This window comes from Eutrigla gurnardus, assembly GCF_963514095.1.
Source record: "Eutrigla gurnardus genome assembly, chromosome: 4".
NCBI classification, from domain to species: domain Eukaryota; kingdom Metazoa; phylum Chordata; class Actinopteri; order Perciformes; family Triglidae; genus Eutrigla; species Eutrigla gurnardus.
The window spans coordinates 18009817-18033066 of NC_139918.1; the positions used below are offsets into that span (position 1 = coordinate 18009817).

General features: G+C 45.1%; 1 protein-coding gene across 2 annotated transcripts in view; it reads left to right on the top strand.

Moving 5' to 3' along the window:
- Nucleotides 1–3926: 3926 nt before the first annotated feature.
- The window catches only part of kcnn1a (potassium intermediate/small conductance calcium-activated channel, subfamily N, member 1a), a 48399-nt gene continuing 29075 nt past the window's right edge, over nucleotides 3927–23250 (top strand). The window contains exon 1 of one of the 2 annotated variants that reach the window (XM_084008111.1): nucleotides 3927–3945. Coding sequence is in view for 1 of the 2 variants with exons in the window: in XM_084008110.1 (XP_083864236.1) it covers nucleotides 9577–10908 (1332 nt within the window). In the remaining variant the exon portion in view is untranslated. Of the gene's footprint in view, nucleotides 3946–9419; nucleotides 10909–23250 lie in introns of those variants that run through there. The other variant, XM_084008110.1, reaches the window with a different exon arrangement.

The window sequence follows — 23250 nt, forward strand, 5'->3', positions numbered from 1 at the left end:
TATTATTATTATTATTGGCCCAGTTTAATTAGTAACACAATTTTATATGGTATGTAATTGGGGGTCCCTCCGCCTTGTCACTATAAGCCGAGGGGTCCTTGGCCTGTCAAACATTGCAGACTGCTTTTAAAGAAATAACAAAAAATGATCAGCACATGTAAACCCACATGTGCAGCTCTGAAATGATGTCACTTTCTTAATTTGGCTTGTATGCGTGGTGACTGTGAATCTCCGTTCGTCTGCTAAAAATACTGTCGCCTCAAGGGCTCGGTGAGGAAATACAACGGAGCAACATTTGAAATGTCACAGTGTCCCTTGAAGGTTAAAACAATGCTGCTAATAGATCAGTGGTTCCAACCGCGTACTCAAAGATTATGAAGATGACGTCAGCCGTGAATTATAGCTGCAACAGTCAAACCAAGGTACGCAGTTAAATTCTCTGAACGGACCGTGTTACAAATTAAACCTAAGCTGCTTTAATTCCTTAATTAGAACTGTGTCCATGTCATTGTTCCGTGTTTCCCTCAGCTCCATTTTAAATTGGCAACAGCTAAATTAAAAAATGTACACATACGGAGCAGCCGACCTGTAAACTTACGGAAAGGTAGCATTGTGAGTAATAAAGTAGCATTGCCTTCGGGTGGGGCTGAGCCTTCTTTCTCTGCACTTTTTTAATTTTCTGAGGCAGTGACGGCCGGCTCCGCATGTGGTGGAAGACTGGTCCGGTAAAATGGAGGTAGTCGAACAGGGAGGCACCCAACGTCAATATACAGACGGACAAGAGAGGGAGGCTGTCAGGGAAGATACACAAAGGTACACATGGAATACAAATCACATACAGACTGGACAAACAGCTGGCCAGACAAGCAAGTTGACAGACACACACACATCGAGACTGACGGATAAGAAGACATGCAGGCAGGCGGGCGGGCAGAGTGGAGGAAATCCACACCTCGAGGACACTCTGGCAGTAAAGAGAAGCTAAAGCTAATCCCCTGCTGTGCTTTGCCCGTTAGGGCCCTTCAAGACGAGAGAAAGTGGCTTTACACCCCACCAAGAGGAGAGCGAAGGAGGCACAGAAGAGGGCCAGTATTTTCCAGCAGTCAGATAGCATCGGGGTTTTTTTCATTAGGACACAAGGCAGCATTATCGCCCAGAACATCTGAATTTACTTCCATCCACTATGCTCTTTCTATCGCTCCCCTCCAATCATTTCTAATGCACTCCGTCTTGCTTCTTCCCCCTCTCCCTCCCACGTCTCCCACTCAATCAGACAACCCTGTTTTTATCCAGTACTACCTCAGAGTCCTCTATTGTTCTCAATTTCAGTCTTTTCACTTTGTCTTCTGCTTTATTCCTCTCTTCCCTCTCTTTATTCTCCGATTTACGAGGGGAAACGGCACCATTAAGTGTACTTTTCAAGATCCTTTCAGCTAATGTTTTTCACATCAATGTTGGCCTAAATTCTCCGTGAGAACTTGATAATTCCATGTTTATGGGTGCTCATGCCCAGAAGTTGGGGCTAATTATTTTTGTGAAAATACAGCAAGTCTTCTGTTTGTATCCAGGAAAAGTTCCCACCATCAAATTAAACCTACCTCAAGCATTTAAGATTCAAACCAATGAACTTGTTTTAGTAGTTGTGTAGGCTGAATGATGCAATGATGATGAAACGGCAGAAAATATACAATGTGTTTATTGTTTCTAATTGGCTTAATGTCGAATGCAACCAAAAACAATAGAGCCGTTGTATGACTTTTTATTTACTTAATAAGCCAGATAGCAAGCAACAAGAAGAGAAATTGTTTTTTAATCGGTAATTAAACAATTTCTCATAAAACACACACGTGTATGTTTTTATATATATATAGACTATGTGAATATTTATATACTATGATACTATGACATGCATACTAAGCTAACTAAGAAACACAACTGCTAGCTCAGTGTTATCGCAACTAGAGATTGACGAGGTATAATGCTCTGGGGGCGCACTCACACGAGGCAATCCGAATGAATTGAGATATGGTTCCAAACAGGATGTTCTCCACAGAACCATCCAAAGTGTACTTCCAGACCTATGGCGTCAGATTTACTCAAAACATGCTCTCACAAAATATATGTATATAATGTGTGTACACACACACACACAACCCCTCTGCGCTGCGGCAACATGAGCAGCTAAACTGCCTGCCCGTGTTGTTTCTCTCAGTAATTATAAGCCACTGATTAAGTGTGTGAGTGAATAATGCAACCAGCTGGAGTCCTCTCTGATGCGTTTTTTTCTTTCTGCGATATGGTATGCCTGGATCTCCCCCCGCCGCTTGACCTGCAGGTGACGGGGAAACCTGCCACCGATGTGCCCGGAAACCCTCGACGCCAACACGGCAGCACGAGCTAAAAATAGCCAGCTGGTGATAAATAATGAAACCCCTCCCCATATGCCAAGCCTCCCTCTACTCTCCTCCTGATTTCAGTGTGTGCACGTACTTGTATGACTTCATTTGAATTGATTGCATGTTGTAAATGTAAGGCGTCACTGAGGAACCTGAAGCTTGCATCAATCTTTAATATTTTTTACAATGGTAAGCACGGACATCGGGTATAGATACACAGGGAACACCATCAGGTGTACATGTCTATTTAAATAGAGTTTTACGGAGCTCTAAGAAATAAATATTCTGCTGCCTAAGGGTCTCAGTAAATGGTTGAGTACGTAACGCGTCTAAAATCAGACATTTTATGACAAAGAGCTATGACATATCGACCCGCGTTAGTAATAATAGCAGTGAATATACCATATATTATATCATAATAAATGCCATTACAGTTTATTACTGTAGGTTTATTACTGAACACTGCCTGATCAGCATCCTCACATCCCTCTCATTTTTCATAATATAATTATACTCCATAACTCATGAATGTTTCACCCCCCAATGTCTTTTTTTTTTTTTTTTTTTAAAGAGCTGTGTAATTTAAGACTGGTGTTAAAAAAATCCCAACATGCTAAGTGAATGAAAGCAGTACCGTCCTCGTGGAGAAAATGACACGGCGCTCCCTTTTCTGTTTTTCCTGGCTGTCTGGTCACGATTCAAAGCCTTCACAGCGGGGGGGCTTTGTGTTGATGCTGCTGCAGTCCGCAGGGGAACCCCCCCCCCCCCCCCCACAAAAGATTCCCCCCTTCTTCTCTTTCTCTTCTCCTCTCCCATCACCCCCCCCCCCCCCCCTCGCCACACACACACACACACACACACTGCTATTCTTCCTTCTCCTCCTGCTTCTCTTCTCTTTCTCTCCTCCACCCACTCACGGCTCTCCACGACCAAGAGGCTAAAAATAGCTTCAGGAATCCCCGCATCAATTCAGAGGGAGGAGGAGGAGGAGGAGGGGGAGGAGGGGGGACGGACGTCAGCACACACACACAAGGTCATAAAACCCCCCTCTAGTGCTTTTCTTGATTTGTCACAGCTCCTATCCACCTTTTTTTTAAATTTTATTCCCCTGAATTGATACAAAATGGTATCGATCTCCGGTAGATCAAATGAAACGCCCTCCCCCCCCCCTCTATTATTAATTTCACGACACAGAGGAGGGAGGTAGATTTTACTGCAGACTAAAATAATACAAATTTAAAAGGAATTTACAAGGCTGGGTTTTTTTTTATCAGAGCACAAACAGGTGGAGGAGATGGGGAGGAAATACACGAGGAGAGAAGAGGGAGCAGCCAGTAGCTGTGACAATGAGCTTGTGCACGTGCTTTGCAAAAATATTCCGAGCGTGTATCCCCCGTTATTCCACGCTGCAAGCGATAGGAGACTGCGATGACTGGGAGAGCCCCTATTCTTAGCAGGAGACTATTGATTTCCCTGCTGTCATTTATAATCACCGTTGGTGTCTTCTGTTAGGAGAGAGCCTCCATGTGCAGCCTCCATCAGATTAAAGGTATGCCTTTTCACTTCATTTTCTTTTCTATTAGTATTGGTTCTAAAAAAGAGGGGTGTGAAAAGATGGCATGATGAAATTGCAATTGCAGGCTCTTAATATCTGTAGCTAATATCCATTATAGCCCAACTCATTTGCATTTTCTCACCTAACGGCACTAGTGCATGACCTTTTTTTCCCTTTTTTTTTTCTTTATCTGACAAAGCTACACCTTGAGGAACACAGAAATGGAGCGTTTCTATGTTAGTGGTGTGCAGTGTGGAATATCAAGGGATTTTCCCTGCGTTCTCTGATGCAAGTTTGCCTTTTGTGTACGCTATTTAAAGTTTTTTGGGGGGGATCCCATTTAAGCATGTGGTCTTCTTGAAACTGTTCCTCAGGGATGTTTCTTCAGGCGTGTGACAGAAGAGTATTACCGTCCACCTCTGCCTGCTGGTGGTGAATACGGGGGGGGGGGTCATTTGGTCATCTCCTTTTGTGTTGGTCGCAGCTCTGATGATGAGACGGGGGCCGAGTCTTTGAACCTTTGCATCAGTGATGAGCTTTCTCCCCTCTTTATCTCTCATCACCATATTTTACAACCCGAGCAAACCTCCTCTGAGTCTCTCGTCAAACGCCGGTCCCGTCCGCCCACACAGGTATGCACGTGTTCACATGTTCACATGCACAAACAAACCCCCCCCCCCCCCACCGAGGCACATGTTTCCAACGCACATGTAAGCACAATGCCACAAACCGTCTCTACCCCACTTACGTTAGACGGCGTTATAAATGGAACCTGCCCTGTTTGCTTCTCTTACTCTTTGTTCTCTTCACTTCCCCTCGTCGTGCGCTGCTCCATTTAACGTGGTGACATCATTGTGCCCCGTGAACGGAGGTTGATGGTCCGATGATTCTGCCGAGGCCACACCGGAGAAAACGACCAGCTGTTGGTTGTGTTTGCGAGGAAGATGTTACGTGCGACCGGCAGCGGACAAAACCCAGAGACGTCGCTGTCGTTGCTGCGTTAACATTGCCAGACGTTGATTGGAGGTAGGAAGGAGGCTGTAATGTTTTTAAGCTAGTGAGATAACGTCTTGCATAAACGAGTTCAATGAAAGTGGCCGCCATCAAAACTAAGATTAAGATTAAGTCTTCTTCCTAAATCTTTTTGTCAGCTTCCTGGACACAGACAATAAGATTTTCCTTGTAATGTCATTCATAATCTCAAATAATAAGAAAAAAATGAGCAAATCTAATATCACAGTAAATTAAATGAACTAGCCTCTTTAATTAATTTATTATATTTTCTTACCATAACAAAGAGATGGTGAATTTGTGTGGTCTGGGTTGTTTTGTGTGGATCCAGGTGACTAATTGCCCTCTTGCCCCTCCTCTAAGTTTATGGCTGCGTGTCAGGATTACCCAGAATGCGTCATGAGTGTCCCCCTCATTCCTTCAATGGGATCACATCTCGGATGTTACCTGGCATGCCTGCGCGTTGCAGCTGCCGCCTGCGCCCGCCACTTTATCATCCCCTGCACCTTGGCTTGGCTTGTGGCGGTAATAGAAAACACTTCATCACAGTTGTCCGCCTTGAGCGGGCCTCTCCACTCATTTATGGGACTTTGGGATGCTAACATGTCAGCTGATATTTAACAATGACTCTCCCTGTACCTGTCTCTCGCTGAATGATGGCAAAGTTGCTCATTCATTTGAGTAGCCGGAGCGAATCTAACTAATGATCTCAGCTGTCGGAGATAAATTCCACCATTGGGCACGGGGCCCTGTTATTGCCGCCGCCGTGGCTGGCAGCATGCATCTCTCAGGCGCTCCGTCTCAGGCTTGCCCTCAGCTCACACTGGCCGAGTGTTTGATGACACCGCGGCTCGATTTGAGTCACGACTCATCTCTTATCTCTAGGATCGCGGGGTTGTTTATCATGTGCGAGGCGTATCGGCTTTTTTTTCCTTTTACGCAGGCCAGTCGCGTCCGTCCAGCTGAGTGTGTGTCACATTATTCACTGGTCATAGCAGTGGCTCAAGGCCCGCTGTTGCTCCCGCAGCACCAAACTCTCCATCCTTGAGGCACGACTCCAGTGAATTGACAGACTAATACAAGATGGCTGCCCAACACTCTGCTATCATACGTGGCACACTCATGGCCAAGAGGAAGCGCTTTTTTTTCCCTCTGCTGTGTCTTTTTTTTTTTTTTTTAGCAAAATCCCCCCTCTCCTCCTCGTCTGGCTTCGTTCTTCAGAACTGCTGTTGGTTGCAGAGATTGGATTTGATTCAGCAGCAAATAATAACTTGTATTTGTAATATAGAAGAAGAGGTCTTCCTTGCTATATTGCACTCTCAAGTCAAAGTACAGTATCATAACTATAATTTCATATTTTTCTTGGTGGACTGGGAACACAGACTGTTTCAAGGAAGATGGACATTGCAGTATTTTTTGTGGAGTTCAGTGGAAATGCTACGTGTCTGATGCAGTTCTAAAGGAATACAATATCAAATGTCATTACTCGTCTAAACACGGAGAGCAGTATGAGAAGTATAAGAGAGAGGAGAGGAAAAAGAGCAACGCAGAATGTTGACATGGCCCTCCTATGAGATGACAATAGTTTGAGACCCCTTCCCCTCCGTTTGGAAACCCTTGAAGAGGAACACTTTAAAAACAGCAGCGACATCGTGGCTCTCTAAAGTATTTTGTAAGAGAAATATATTTCGAAAGGTAAACGTGGGTCTGTCTTCTTGGACGAAGGGATTATTTCAACAGGAGATGGGATCCCTTTAGCGAGATCAAACAAACATGGACTGCAGTTCATTATAAGAGACGAACATACTTCTGCCCTAATGATGTCATGACCGTCTGGTGGTCTGGCGGTTAGCGAGACGGTGTAATAAGCGGATGGACTCCAGTTTGAACCCCAAAGCGGCCAAAACTGCTCAGATAATTATTCATTAAAACCGGGGCATTACACTCTGCAAAGTCGAGATGCCAAGAACAATGAAACACCGCTCTGAGGCATACCTAAGTGTCTGTAAGAATAGTGATTATGAAGAAACACGTATGACTTATCGTCGGCGTGGATAATTCAGTGTTCAGATAATAGGCTCATCTCTGTGTCGGTGTGTAATTATTTTTTGGTTGACTTCACAGTGCAACACATTTTCTGTCTTCCTCTACTTTTCAGTTGAACTCTTTTCATCTATTCTGTGTTGGCGCACCTGCTCTTTTTAGATACCTCTGCCACTCGGTCCGGTTTCTCTCTCCCTCACACACAGACACACAATCAGCCTCTCTCTCTCTCTCTCTCTCTCTCTCTCTCTCTCTCTCTCTCTCCCCCTCCCTCCTCTCTCTCCCGGCTCTGCTTCACCCCGGTTGGTTTTCTCTTTCTCTGTAATTACAGGCTTCTTATCTACTTCCTCCTATGTTACGTGCTGCAGCCATTGGCCTCCTCCGTGTTTCCTCCTCTACCATTTTAGTGTCACAGATCTTCCGCTGCTTCTCCCTCTGGGAGCCAACGAGGCAGAGAGCAACAATGTGCTTTAACATGGCTGGACCGACCCAAGATTGAGGGGCTGCATGGGAGAAAGCCAAGAGGCACTAAATTGTGATGGCAGATTTTGCTAGAAAGAGGCCGTTTGAGTGAAATATGGCCACGTCGGCTGTGTGTGTGTGTGTGTGTGTGTGTGTGTGTGTGAGAGTGAGCAAGGTGGAGAGAAACTGGGCTTTGGCGTTGGTCGCCGGTCGGTGAATGCGTGTTTGTGTGTGTGTCCAAGAGTTGTAAAGCTTGATTTAATTATTCATGTGGAAGCTGTAACATTGCTTCCCAAACTAGCAAATGAAACTCCATCTTGCCAAGGAACTCGCACAGGTCACAGCGATCAATTACTTAATGAAAATGATCAGGTTTCTAATGCAACTCTGGCCAGAGCTCCACTCTAAATTCCTGCAGCACTTTGCGTCGCTATAAAAACAGAGTGTACCTCAGCTTTCTTCCAGTGGTTAGGCAAAGTGTGCCACCGGTGCAGTCTTTTAGACCCATCAAAACTTCAAATGGCTGAACCAGCTTTAAGGGAAGGATTATTACTTATTAAGAATGGCTAATGTATGATGTAAAAGTTGGCTCCCTCCCTATCCACTCCTGTCGCTTTGGCTCAGCCTCATCTTCCCCCCCTCTTGCACTAAAACGGTGTGTTTCTGTTGTTTGTGCTCATAGTTCTCAAACACAGACCTACTCTAATGTGTGAGACAAACGAGGATGTAAAAGTCTATTTTAATGCGTTACTCAAATGCCTTTATGGTAGCATCATAAGCATTATATATATATGATTCTTCATCCCCGTACAGACTGTGGAGGGACACTAACACAACTCCACTGTAGATTTGGGACAAAATCTGCCTTGTTAACACACGGTGACCAATCATTAACCTGATAAAAGTTGTGATGGATCAGGCAGTTCATGGAGGAGCACCTGGATCCTCACCTGGATCTTATTCTAAGTAGAGTAACAAAGTGGCCGTCTATTTCTGATTTTTTTTTTTTTTTATAGAAGCCACCAATAACTTTTTTTCCAATTTATTTATGGCCATTTTAGTGTTTTACCAAAGCAGTAAAAGAGACTTGAAAAACTCCGAATGTATCGTTAATCCAAGTTTTATTTGTATTCTATCTGATCAAATTACTAATCCCTACATCTGACCGACGTGTGATCAACACGGGTCTATCCCGTGGCTACCTGACACCACGACAGAGGCTCTTTTCGTAGATCAGCACCACGGACAGCTCCGTTCCGCGCCCAGCCTCTCTCTGTCTCCATCTAGCCGGGTCTCCTCTCCGCTGTGGCAGCGACGCCGTTACCGCGTTGTGCCGGAGAGCATGCAGCACATCGGGCTGCAGGCTCTGCATGCAGCGCCCACACTGAACATTTCTGCCAGGTAATACAAAACCAGGCATATTCTGCTAAATTATTAAATGCCTGACTGCAAGGCGCGCGTATGGCATGAGGTAATCGCGCAGCCCCGTTTTCTTTGATGCGTTTCTGTGGGCCAACAAGTGGTAGTGTGTTTCGGAAATATAGAGATTAAGAGCGTGTATATAAATCCTCTCAAGATTTTTTTTTTTTTAATATTGACACTTTGTGGACACTAAAGTACAGAGGGGTTTTTACTCAGAGCTAAATATACTAAAGTGACGTTCGGGATGTATCTGGGCAGAGCATGATCTTTTGACAGGTCTGTGGATCTGTTTGGGTGACGTAGCAGTAAAAGTGATTTCTCCGTATGCATGGTGGTTATGGCAACATTGACAGAGTCGATCTATTGGGTCCACAGTGGATTAGGATGGATCAACCATGTGAGCGTGATTGAAACACCTTTCCATGTCTCCATAATCCCACACTTGTAATATCCCATCAGCCTTAAGGAGTGATCGATCCGCTGCAACCTGTGCGCATAGCGCGGCGATGGACCGATATTCAGTCGAAGGCGGTGTTTTGGCTGCACGGTGACGTTTTAAGGCAGGTCTTGGTCAAACCTACCAATGATACGAGTCGGTTCTATTCTGCTGGGACTGATCGCAATGAGCGGGTGTCGGAGCTCTGCACGGCAAAGGAGCAACCACAGCGAGACGAGGCGATCAAGGGGATGCGGCATCGGTACGCGGGAGCTGTCCATCAGCACCAAATCCCCGAAGACACGCAAGCGAGCGGCAAGCAGAGCCCAGTCGCCCCTGTTTTCAGCCTGCCGCCCCCGCCCTCTTCTCACCACCGAGACCGCACTTCGACCACCGCCACTCACCGCCAGAGCCTCCAGGAGCTCCCGTGTCTGAGCCAGCCCTCTCGGAGACCCGTTCACAGCGGCGACCCTCTACCTCTGGCGAGCAACGACACCGCCCAGCGACCTTCACACCGAGGCGGTGAACCCAGCTCCGGGCAGCCGGCGCACCTGCAGCAGGATCCCTGGGCCCCGGTCGGCTCTCAGCAGCAGCAGCAGCAGCAACAGCAGCAGCAGCAACCCCCGCCGCAGTCGGAGAAGCAGCCTGTTTTTCCGAGCTGCCACTGCAGTTTTTCCGAGCAGGAGGCGAGCCTCTCTCAAAACCACCACCACCATCCTGCCGATCGTCTCCCACCGCAGCCCTCCCCACCTTTTCCGCCGCCTATACTACCGCCGCCGCCAACGTCGTCCTCCTCCTCTCTGCTGTTTTCCCGGGAATCTAAAAGGGGGGATCGTCTCCAAAGGAGTGCCAATAATTACCAACAGGCAAGCATCGTGGAACGCTGCAGGGGAGGAGGAGGAGCAGGAGGGTACCGAGACCACAGGCAGTTGTTGCAGCAGCAGCAACAGCAGCAGCAGCAGCAGCAGCAGCACAGTCATTTAAGACTCCAACAGAGGGACCCCTCCCCTGAAGGAACCCGTGCAAACTCGCAGAAAGGGCGCTCTTTAAATGTATGTGAGTCAACCGAGGCTAACAGGAGAGCATTCGAGTCTCAGACTCAGGAACTGCAGCAGCAGCAACAGCAGCAACAGATCCCACAATTACGAGCGCAGCAACAGCTACTGGTGGGGAGCAGCTTGCCTATCAACTACTGCGCCAGCGGCTCAGGAGAGCTATGTAGGACTCAACAGGCTCCACTGCTGCAACAGCAAGAGCAGCAGCAGCAGCAACAGCAACAGCGGCGGCGGCAGCAGCAGCAGCAGCAGCAGCAAGGCGCACTGGGGCTCTCTCCCCAGCGTCCGCAGCACTGTGAACAAGACCGCAATAAGTCTGGGAGGATCACCGCGCAAGGCGATCAGGCGCAGCCACACAGCCGCGACTCCCGCGTCACCCCCCCGGTAACACAGCGGGCATACGCGGGGAACTCGTCTGCGACTGGCAGCAACAGCAGCAAAGACAGCCCCAACTACGGCTCGAGCTATCACCTGTGGCCAGAGAGCCCGCATAAAGGAGAGGAGAGGATACGCATCGACCTCCATAAGGTACATTTATTCACCTTTTTTTTTTTCTGCTGCGATAAAATCGGGAGCGAATGAATTGGCCTTTTAATGGCAAAAAACAAACAAGCTGGCCTTAACGTTTTCCCTCAATGACCACGCCTGTCATGATTTTTGATAGAGTACATTCGTCAATGTTCGGTGTGCACGCGCGTGATGTGTGTTTTTTTTGTTGGAGTGTGTGTGTGTGTGTGTGTGTGGGGGGGGGCGGTTATTGAATCGTCATTCAGTGTTAGGCATCTTTTCAAAAGCACCATTGTACCACACACAACCCAAATGCGTGATATATCTCATCTGCTATTTGTTGGGTTTTTTTTTTTTTTTCATTTGGTTACACAAGCACGCGCATGCAAGCGCAAACACGATCGCGCGCACACACACCTGTTCCATGTTGCAGTCTTGTTTTGGGTATAGCCCAGTGAAAATATTCAAATGACGCTCCCTGGTAGCGGAATTAGAAACAAAGCGCGTGTTGTTTCCACGAAACCGAGGGTTTTTAGTGCGAGAGGACGCCAGTATCTGAGCTTCTAGTCACACAGCAGTTCATATCATCAGGCCTCCACCTGTCAGCGGCAGCTGCTGGCTGCTTGTTCCACATACTTCCAAACTCACTTTATTTGTGCTGTATGTTCTGCTTGGAGAGCTGCATGCAACAGTCGAATACACTGTGTGTGTGTGTGTGTGTGTGTGTGTGTGTGTGTGTGTGTGTGTGATATGTAAAGGCGAAAATAGATGTAAAGACAGGGTTTCTTTCATCCGGCCAAACAACTGACAGCAAGAACATCACAATGACAAACATGTCGGGATATTTGATTTAATTCTCTTAAGTGACAACATGGATGAAAAGTTATTGGGGAGATTATGTCGAGTAAAAATGTTCCTGCAGACACTGAAATCATAGGTTAAGTGTGGCAGCAATTGGAGAAAACTGTGTCAGCATGCATGTGTGTTAATCAAAGAAAAAAGCCATGTCGAAAAACGAGTTTAAAGTAGTTTGATTCAAAAATCAGCAATCTATATGTAATTATTAACAGATGAACTGGCATTATGAACGCTGCTGTCTTCTACCTGGCTGTAGGGGAAACTCACAGTGAGCATCTTGTTGATAGATGGGTGACTTGAATGTTCTCTCTGGCTGCTCAGAGTTGAAGGACAAATGGTTTTGCATCTTGCAGAGAAATCCGCCTGTGTGATGGTAATAGCTGCTAATGGGAGAGGAAACAAACTACTTTACTCTCAAAGTGTCACTAGTCATCTCCCCTGAGGAATCTGGTTGGCGCAACACCGCCTCGTCATGGCTCATTCCGGTGGACACGTGACCATCAGCACAGGTGTTCATCTCGGTTGTGAAAGTAGCTGTGGTTAATTTCAAACGAGCGCTGCCGTTGTTTTTCTAGAAGTTTTTATATCGCACGGTGGGAAAGGGGGAAATAACGAGAGGCACCGATGAGGATGCAGAATCTAAATTAGAGCCTTTTTAAAATGCTGCAGCTGTTTTCAGTGGCTGAGCTGGCACCAGTAAAAGGTGGTACATCGAACCACCTTGACATGACTGTTCTGAACTCGGCTCAATTTTGAAGCATCAGCAGAACGCCGAAATGACCAAAGGGAAAGTTAACTTTTTGTTTTTGTTTTTACCCAGAGCCGTTTTTACCCTCATGTAGTTAAAGGGTGTTTTGCTGAGAGGGACGTTTAACCCAAGACATGAGGTGAAATAAGAATTCTTCTAGTTATATATTATTGATCAGAACCATATTTCCAGAAATAGGGTCCACCACTTGGTCGTAGAGCACCAATATAAGAAGTGTACATGCCATTACCTTCTTATCTGCTGTGTGCACTGAATCATAGAGGCATCAAGTGTCCGATGTTGTGTACCAGCTTTACATGTGTTTGTTCAAATGTTAAGAATATGAAGGATGTTGTGACACCATTATCACTGGTGAATAAAAGCTCCTGTTATATGAATCAGTGTAAAACCTGAGTACAAAGTGTCATAAAGTCATAAAATAATCCCCGTAATGACTTTATTTGATCTTTTCCAAACTGAGCCTATCTGTCTCTGATGGCTACAACCCCAAAAAACAAAAAAAGCGTGAAAATGGTCAGTATGCGGCAGGGAACCATGACCAAGATAATATGAAGCAGAATAATAATAACCACCACCACCAACTTTTTGCAAAGAAAATAATCAAAATGGCAATATGACTTCAGCTTCACATTTGTCTCCTTTTTGCTTTGCAGCTTTCCAGTATGTAATTTCCACCGTAAACATTTATTTATTACACAACCATTACATAATCCAGTTTCAATCAACTGGAAATCTGAAAGGAAAACAAATCTTAGAAGCACTCCAAGGACAGATGGACCGACGTGTCAAACCTTTTCCACTCTCTCAGATCCGACCGTGCCAAGTATTTTGATACGGCTAGACACGCGTCTCCATTCACGGATATTTGCGGGATCGTGGTTACATCTTATTGACTCGCCCTCGGTGAGACATCCTCTACCCCTCGTCCTGTTTGAAGTCCCTTAAACAAAACACTTGTGACAGAACAAGCCCGATAAAGTGTATACGATTACAGGATCCCGCAGCACACCCTGAAACTCGATACCGGACACGATGAACTGATGGCAGGTGGTATGATTGTGTCCTGTCTCCATAAAATTGTGCCTTGAAAGGTGCATTGCTGCTTCTATTGTGATAGGCTGTAAGTACTCTAATGCGTGCCACTTACTGCTAAGGTGATATCTCCTGCAGGGACACCGTCGTACGTGACCGCCGGTGGATCTGCCCTCGGTTTTAGTGTGACAAGGCTGAATTGTGAGGGACGCGCTTGTTTAGTACAAACCTGCGATTGATCACTTTATTGGTGTCATCTCGGGCAAGAAATCAACTTTTAAAAAAAAAAAAAAATTATTCACCAACAGGATGAAATCCTGCTTTCTTTTGTTGCCGCTTTTGTATTTTTAATGTTATTTATATGGACACATTTGGAAGTGGTTTAGAGTACATTAGGTGAGAAGATTGAAATGTGAAACCTTTCATTAATCAATAACTTTGACAATCTTATTGATGAATAAATACGACAATAGTTTAAAATTCTTGCGACTCTTTTCCATAGATTGTTTCAAAACCCCAAAGTATTTCATCTCGGTCGCGGAAAAAGAGATAATAAATCCTCATATCTGAGAGGTTGGAATCACAGGATGTTTGACACTTTTCTTTGATAATGACTTGAATGATTATTGATTATCTGTATTGTTGAATATATATTTTGTTGAGGAACTAACTAATCGTTTCACCTCACCACATTAGATCATATTACATACACCCAGGCATGAAACATGTCTTTCTGTTACTCAGCTTTAAGGCAACTGTCATTGTCTGCCTATTTTCTCTACTGATGGATTAATCGTTTGGATTCTAAACTGTCAGGAAATACTGAATAATAGCCGTTACAATTTCCTTAAGCCTGAGTTGATGTCTTTAAATAGCTTTTTTCCCCGTTATCAACAATCCAAAACCCCCAAATAATCGATTTCCTTTCACACACGCCAAAGGAAAACAACAAATAGTCACAACTGCGACGCTGCAAGTGAAGAGAAAAATGACTTCAATTGATCGATTCTCAAAATAGTCGAAAATCTCCACATCTTCACCATTTACTAGGAAGGTGATGCCGACGAGTAAATAGATTCATAGTTCAATATGAATTACCATTGAAGGAAAAAGCAAATGTTGGACTCAAAGAAAAATAAGGAATGAAAACATGCAAATATTCAAAGGCTGGCGCCATCTCTCTCCTCTCCTGTCACAGCACCTGTGTTTGCTGTGTGACCCGGGCCTGTAAGGTGTGTGTGTGTGTGTGTGTGTTTGTGTGAGGCGAGTGCCATCCCACCTTTCCTGAGAACATAAGGTTGCATGTGTCATGGCAGAATAGATGGCTTGAAAGGGGAGGGAGGCTATTACAGTAAAGCTTTTTGTGCAGGGCCTGCCAAACTGCAGTCCAACACGCATATAATCACCCTATATGATCGGGAAAAGGTCAACGCAGTATATAGATCAAAGTGGCACTTCTAACCAACTTAGTGTCTCTCCGGAGGATTTAGTATGGTTTAGTTAGTGTGTGTGTGTGTGTGTGTGTGTGTGTGTGGCCTTGAAGTAGAGAGTGAAACGGGAACAACCAGTGTTTCCCATAAAGAAAGACAAAATTCCCTTTTTTAATAGCCTTTTGGAATATTTCTGTTTTATCTGCTTTCATCCATTTAAACTGTCTTTTTTTTTTTTTTTTTTTAATCTTTCCCCTGTTTTCCCTTTCCAGTGTTCACTTTTTCCTACAACTAAGATCGTTTATTTCAAGTTGTTCCAGAGTGTTTTTTCCCCTCCTCCTGTCTAAATGAAGGAAAATGCTGAGGTAATTGGGTTGCCGGGCCTCTTTTAAAAAGTAGTTAATCTTATCAGTTGCGTGTTTGCGTTGGCTCTGCAATAACGGCGAGGTAACACTGAGTGCTCGGGCCTCGGAACAATTGATGTCGACAGATCTGCTTACAGCCTTATGATTTACAAGCAGGCTCATGCCAGGAGAAACATTATGTTGATTTAAACTTTCTCTATCGGTCATCTCTCTGTTGTTACAGGCCCTGCGTTTGTTTTACTCTCATTAGGCGTCCATATTTCCACTGCCTTCTGCAGGGCAGCCAGCACCTTGAAGGTAAACACGCATCGCTAAGCAATTTAAATGTCAGACAAGGGGCAGATCCTAGTTCACATCCTCTGTTTGACGAATGTAAGCGGCGCTGCTATAGATCCCTGATAACACGAACAATTGCACAGAGGGAGGAAGGTGTTTGCCGTGGGAGCCTCTTAGTTTGGGCTGCGGCTGGCAACACACAGGCAGTAAGTATGAACATGAAGGTCTTTTAATAATTGATTGCTGTTTTCTCTATTTTTTTTTATTTATTTCTTCTTCTTTTTTTTTTTTTGTCGGCTGTGTTTAAGTGCTACGCTGCGCTCTTGCTCTGAAATAGATTTGTGTTACCATGTGTGTTGCTATGGAGAGATCAGCCTGGTATTGTTGTAGCGGTCGCTCTCGGGGGGGTGCATTGAGTTTGGTCAAGGAATCATGTGCAGAGCTAGATTAATCTTTTGAATTTGCCATTCATTTCACACTCGCCTTAAGCGCACGTGCAATACACACGTATACTGTGGGCTTGTGTCTTACACACACACACACACACACAGTGAAGGGTATAGCCCACACAAGCACTGATATTACTGTAAGTGGTGTTCAAATAGTGCTCCACTTGATATAGTTCATTCGCTTTGCGTTTCATTTGAGTGAGCCTGCACAAGGAGAGGTGTATTGAATTACTTGCAGTCCAGTTGAATACAAAGAGTGGAAGGGAAGCGTGTTGGGGGTTTCCTCCGTCGCTGTGAGCCTCGCTGCTTACTTACTCCACGGGTAGAGTCACAGCATGGCTGATGATTTCGCTCTGCCAGCAGTCAATGCAATTTGTTACCAGACCGCTCGACCCCTCATGATGTTTCCCTTTTCTAATGCGTGTTGTAACTCACAATTTCATTCCCCCCCCCCCCCACCACGGCTCTTTGCTTAATAAATGACTGCAGTTCATTTATATGGTAATTCCTGTGAGATGCTAGCCAAAGGGATGCCAGGCATATAATGTATCACCTCAATGCATATGCTTTATGGCTAATTAGGTTATTGATCTGAGGCAGTTCCCGCGTTAGGGTATGATCACAACACAAAAGAGTATGAGAGTATGAGTAATGCAGCTGTAAGCAGATATTTGTCATCGCGGCGCCGGGGAGAGTCGACGGCTGCACACGCGTGAGGGTGCAGGTGTGTGTGCGCGCACAGCCTTCCACGTATCTGATGAGATTGCCGACAACGCCAGCTCAGCGAGTCACTGCAATATCGCCTGCTGGCTGTTTTCAAATGTTTGTTAAACACTGTGTTTGGTGGGAGTGCAGAGTGCAGTAACGAGATGTGAGAGATGTGTGATTTCATCATACTTTGCTCACACGGTCGACTAGCGCTCCGCTTGCAGCACGCCTGTGAAAATACAAGTTTGGGAAAGCCTCTCCCGCCATTGTGAAATTTCCGTAAAGGGAGCGTTCGAAATATCCACACGCGTGTATGTTCATGATGACTTTTCCCTGCTTTGCTTGTGCGATCTCAATGGAAATGCTTCCCCTTCTTCTCATCACTTCTTTATGACCTCAGGTCAGAGTTTGACTGCTGATCCCCTGAGCAACTGTACTACTTAATTTGCAGCACATGACACACACACAACCACTCCCCTGTAAATCTCAATCAAAGCCTCCTCTGGCCACTGATAAATATTCAGTGAGGAACAAAAAGCCAAAGCTGATTCGCATCTAGTCGGACCGATTCTGCCTTTAGCTGTCCATAGAAGATGAGAATACAATTTGTAACCTTTTTTTTTAATATACAAGCAAAACACATTGCTATGGAAATTAAAATGTTGCCTAAACCTCTAATCAGGAGGCCTGTGTGTGTACGTGTGGTGTATGATGTGCATATGCCTCTGCTTTGCATAGTGGCTCTTCTCCAACACCCAAGCTTTACATATAGAAACAAGAGACACGTTGAATGGAGCGGCTTTCCTTCACACACACACACACACACACACACACACACACACACACACACACACACACACACACACACACACACACACACACACACACATCCTCTGCGTTACCTCAAATCACCTCGCTGGTGAATATAAAACAGCCATCATGGATATTAGCCACTGTGTGATACATGGAGGGTCTTCTGAGGTGATCTGCAGTAAAACATCTGTTCCATGTGCCGTATTTCTGGTATAAATGTTCTGCTGCTTGTGTATTTGTGCGTTTTTCACACATTTGCTCGCACCTGTATTTGTGTGCAACGGAAAGAGAGCGGGCAAACGAGTGGGAGGGTGGCTTTGGTATATCATTATCATGTTGGATGCCACAGTTTTTTTAGTCTTCGGATGGTAATGGTCACATTAACTCTATCGCAGCTTCTAGTCGTGTCGAGCTTCTTCCTTCGTGGATCCTCCACCGTATCGCCGCCCTTCTTCTGCTTAAGTCACAGCATCGGGACTCCGGGCTTAAATTATGCAGCTGCAGTCGCGTTTCCCAAAGAGGGCCAACGTGTCACGGGTTGATGGGTGTAAACGTGTGTTTGCGGTCCTACCAAAGCATCTGTTTTGTATTTGAACGGAATTTTTATTTATCGTGGCTTACGAGGGTTCACACAATGCTGACATGAGAGAAATGTAGCACCTCACTTCCTCCCTCCCCCTGTTTTTCTCTGGTTTATTTTTAGCGGTTTCTATGGTATTTGCCTCCCTGCGTGCTGTAGTTCCTATACAGCTGCTCCAGCCTCCATTATCGGCCTCCCTCCCACTGTTAACCCCTTAATGGGCCGGCGGTCTGCGCACTTCGCCTTTTGTCACTGCCATTTTCTCTTTAACCCTTTCATGAACAAAGCCGCCTTCCATCTCTTTCTTTGAGAGTCCATTTTCGTTCCCGCTCCCCAGCCACCTCTTCTTCTCTGACAGACTGGGGTGGGGGGCTTTTTAAAAATAGAATCAATCTACGCTAAAGGACCCAGGAGGCATTAGAAAACCGCTGCACTTAATTTCAGAACCAAAAAAGAAAGGAAAAAATCACAGCTGGAGGCTGTTAGCACATTCCCCAGAACTTTTATCTTGTGAGATGTGATAGAGTAGCATGAGAAGCTGTGACTGTAGTACAGTTAAGAGTTGCAGAACAGTAAATATATCTGTGTTACATTAGCATCTGTGGCGGAATACAAATGTGCCACTTTCCCAACTGGCTTTTGTCTCGGTTCAGCAGAGAAATGGGGGGGTTTCGTTGCCAGATAAGGATATTCAATTAGCCCGAGTCTATGGAAGAAGGCTGCACTAGTCGGGTGACATTGTTGAGGGCTCTCCGTTGGCGTGGAGGAGCAATGAAACCTGAAATCTTATAATTTCATCTTGTCACTGTTTCAGTAATTTTCCCCATTGGAATGTCAAGCATATACTGTCTGCTTCAAGAGATAGCAGGATTTTTTTCTCTCTTTTCAACAGGAAAATCTCACCTTAGAAATTGGAAGATATATATAGTCACAGAAAACAACCGCACAAAAAAAAAAATGTTATTCACTGATATTTAAAATTGATACGTTCTTAAGGGAACGACGATGAGTCAGTTAGACCCTGAAAGGCTGAAGAAAGGAGAATTTCCCCATCACTCTCTCTTCCTCTCGTGTCCTCTAGCATCTCCCGTTGGCTGGTGTCCTCCCCACGTTATAAATCTCAAGCAGGACGTTTCTAGGCAACTCTCCAGTCAATCTCTACCGAGTTTGTTGCGCTATCGATCCGTCGTGTGCTATAGGTTGTCCTGGCTCCTCTCATCATCTATTGATGTCTGGGAAAGAAAGAAACTGCCTCGGCACAAATTTACCGAGGGCTCGTTTTCAAATGACTTACAATCGCCCCGCGATGAAAATGGAAGTTGTCAGGCGGCGGCATTAATACGTCGATGCTGTTGTTGGATCTCGTGAGAGCGAGCGCAGTTTGACGGGACGTCAGAATTGTGGGGATTGTACAGCGGCTTCGGGTGCATTTGAGGGTGATGATCTCTGGGAGGAATTTATGGCCACGGCGGTCCTGTTGGGATGTGGAATGGCCGCCGGGGGAACAGTCACCTAATGAAGATGGTTTGGTCCTCTGGGTCCTCATAGACTGAGTTGTATTTCAAGCTTTTGCGGTTTGCTGCGCTAGTGCGACTTCTGTCCCCGGCCATGTGCATTATTGGTTGTTTTGATTGGTCGTGGGATGAATTATTGATGCGAGAGACCAGTTAGGTCATAAATCATAGTCGTTCTCAGCATCATGGCATTGCATCCTACTCTCCTTCACGCCGCCGTGGCCTCTCCCATGTGCAATCACCAACTACACGTGCATCATTTTCCAGAACACACAGCTATACTCATTCATGTCAGACTCCACCATAATAGCACGAGAGGGTAATTGGACATGTGAATGACAATGGAGGGTATCTGCGTGGCATTAATGTACAGTGAAGTGGCTCCAGTCACATCCTCCCCTACTATTTGACACGCACTTTCACCACATGCAGGGTTTTGCCCTCAAACACATAATTACAATTTTTCTTATATGCTACGGTTTCTTTTACATACACATCATTTCTCACAAAACCAATAATTCCCTCTCTAATAGGTTGTCATATTCACTCAGGTGATACCTCATCCATATGCACCCACGCTTGCACCTCATGCTGTGTTAATCTTAAACATAGTCTCAATCTAAACCTCACTCTAACTTTACTGTACTTAACCAGAACTATGCAGGTTAAATGTACTGCACATATTCATATAGATGGGTTAAGTGATTTGAAACCCCTGATTTGGTATAAGCCTAAGTTGCGCTGAATCCAAACATATTCATATTGAGTCTGTGTGTTCAAATGTGTTAATGAGTTATGAGCCATTCCTTGTCATGTATATTTTTTAATCTTGATTACCAGGATCAATCCGTCCATTATGGCCCCAATCTACAAAACCAAGTTCGTAACAACCCGCCTCTTTTAATTTGCTGGAAATTTAAATAGTTTCTCATGAGGCCGTGGGTGTTCCTCAGGGAAAGTAACCTCTAACCCAAATCTCCCCAGGACCCAGTTTACGAGATGCACACTTAAATTCTAATGGATTAGATATAGAATAGATATAATTATAATGGCATTGTGGCTCAGTTGAACACAGCGTGTTATTAGTTCTAACAATAACACACTCCCGCAGGCATGTACTCATGTCCTTGGTCTCCGTGGAGGTTTTGTCTTGTTTTTTCCTACTTTTTTTGTTGTTAGTCTCTGAGGGGAGAACATGAGGATCTCTGTTATCAAGCTTTATTAACTTCATGTTATTTGTGTTTATATTTTTTTCTTAGCCTATCTGTAGTAGTTGTCACATACAACCCAGCAACTATAATGCATTGTGTACTTTGTTTGAAAGATGTTTTTTTTAAATATCTTTAATTTAACACGCGCATATTGTCCTTTACATTAACAGTACAGTTTAGTTTTTGTCACTTTAAAATACACACACACACAAATACAATAATTATGGCCACATCATGTTTCCGATGACTCCAAGTTGGAATTAATGTGATCTTCATGTGCCAACACGTCACAGAATATCATCTTAATTCTGCTGTGACTTGGTGCTATTGTCCCATATTTTAAGGCTAGTTATTTTCCTCTAAATGTTATAGCATCCCTAAGGCGGCTGCAGAATTTGATTTTTTTTAATCTTATAGTCACAATGTATTGTGTGTAGTTCTTATTCTCTTGCTGAGCTGCTGTGATGGGTCCTCCCTCTGGGGATTCACTAAGGCCTCCGATTATTGCTGATCCGTTACAAACGACTAGAAACTACATTTACACTTTCCTTTTTGATGTGGTTGACATGACGGTGAACAAATATCCTGAATATCAAATAAATCATTGTAGGCTGTCCCGTGCTTCAAGTCTGTGTTGACATTTTAAAGGCGAGCAAGATAATCGGCTCCTAACCTCAACCTCAAATGTGTCGTCACGGTAGCGTACAGCCAGTCTCCGATTCACCCCCAAACTTGTTCAGTCTGTCTGCGCTGTTGCCCTCGTTTGCCTTGATCGAGCTGTTGGCACTGTTAGCTGCTAGCCACCGGTTCAGCCATCGCCATAGTGAGAGCTGTGTGGAGGGAATGCCTCAACCATAGAAATTAATTAAAAAACACCCCTGTTGTCTGTTGACTACATTGTTGCGTTGTTCATTCATGTTGCCTCCGTATCGTCACTTGAGTGACAGCTAACATGACAAGCTAACATTACTGTCAGGCAGTTGCATTTTATAAGCCCAGTTAATAGTCTTGCCCTGCATGATTTTCCCATCCATTGTGTTGAATCCACTTGACAGTATCCATATTAAATGAATGTAAAGTTTCCGTACTGTGGGGTGCTGTGTTTGCACAGCTTCTATTAGAGCTACAAAGTTCCCATGGATGTAAGGTTTGGTTAATGTGATCTGCCAGTTGTATGAGTCCTATGCCGCCAACAACTGTCGAATGATAACTTTGTTCTGTCGCAGCGCGACTGGTGTTACACACTGAACATGAACAACACGCATGAGTGAGTCAATGTGTGACTAGAAATGTGCACGAGATGGAAAATACCCTTGGCAAAGCATCTTTCATGTACACATGTGAGCAGTTGTCCACGGCGATCATACCGGACATGTGAAGTCGGTGCGATTCTGTGAAAACTCTCTGAACGTTGGCCGCTTCTTCCATCTCCGCGATGTGTCGCGTCTTCATGAAACACTTACAATAGCTTGGACTTATCCTGCAGAAGGGCAGCAGCAGCCATTATTCAGCAGCAGACACCCCTACAGAGATATAAGGACATGAAGTATAGGCTGATAAGACAGAGGCTCACCTTTTCTACTACTGCGAGGAAATAGCATTTCTCCTTAGACGCTGATAAAGATGGCACATTTTAATTCACGGTGTTATCCCTGAGACATGATGCGTACGCCTGTGCTGCTCACTTTTGAGCATCGGACGCTCTTAACAAGATCGCATTAAATATATATTGTTTATTTCCATCACTGCAGCACACACAGAGAGGATTTCCTTTTGTGAATGTGGAGCTGCAGCCTCCGGTTTTCCCTCTGTTTTTACCAGCGCTGAGTAATGATCTGCATGCTGGTCAGGGATGGACCGAGGAGCCCTGATGCCTGCTGGCCTGTCAGAGAAATGTGACAGCGTCTAGGGTGCAGGGACAAACTGGAGAGTGTAGCCTGCAGCTCTCAATCACACCGGGGCCTGGCAGAGACACCCACAGGGAGCTGTCTTCCCTCTCTTTCATTTATCTCTTTCTCTTTCCTCCTCTCCATCCTTAATGTTTCCTCAATGTCTGCCTTATTTTGCAGCCCTGCCCTCGTTCCTCGATCTCTTTCGTGATCCCCCTTTCATGTTGATCTTGTCAGAACCTTTTTCGACCGTTTCTTCGCTACGCACCATCTGTCAGTTTCCGACCTGATCCTGGCTGCGGCTCGGCTCGTTCAACTAGCACACGTATGACCACAAAACGTACAACACGCAGCCTCGTGCGCAAACTCGGAAAACGTGCAGAATTGAACACGCTTGACTCTCTAATGGACAATTCCATTTTTAGTGCATATAAGCCTTTAACGCCGCAGCACAGAAGCCCCACACAAC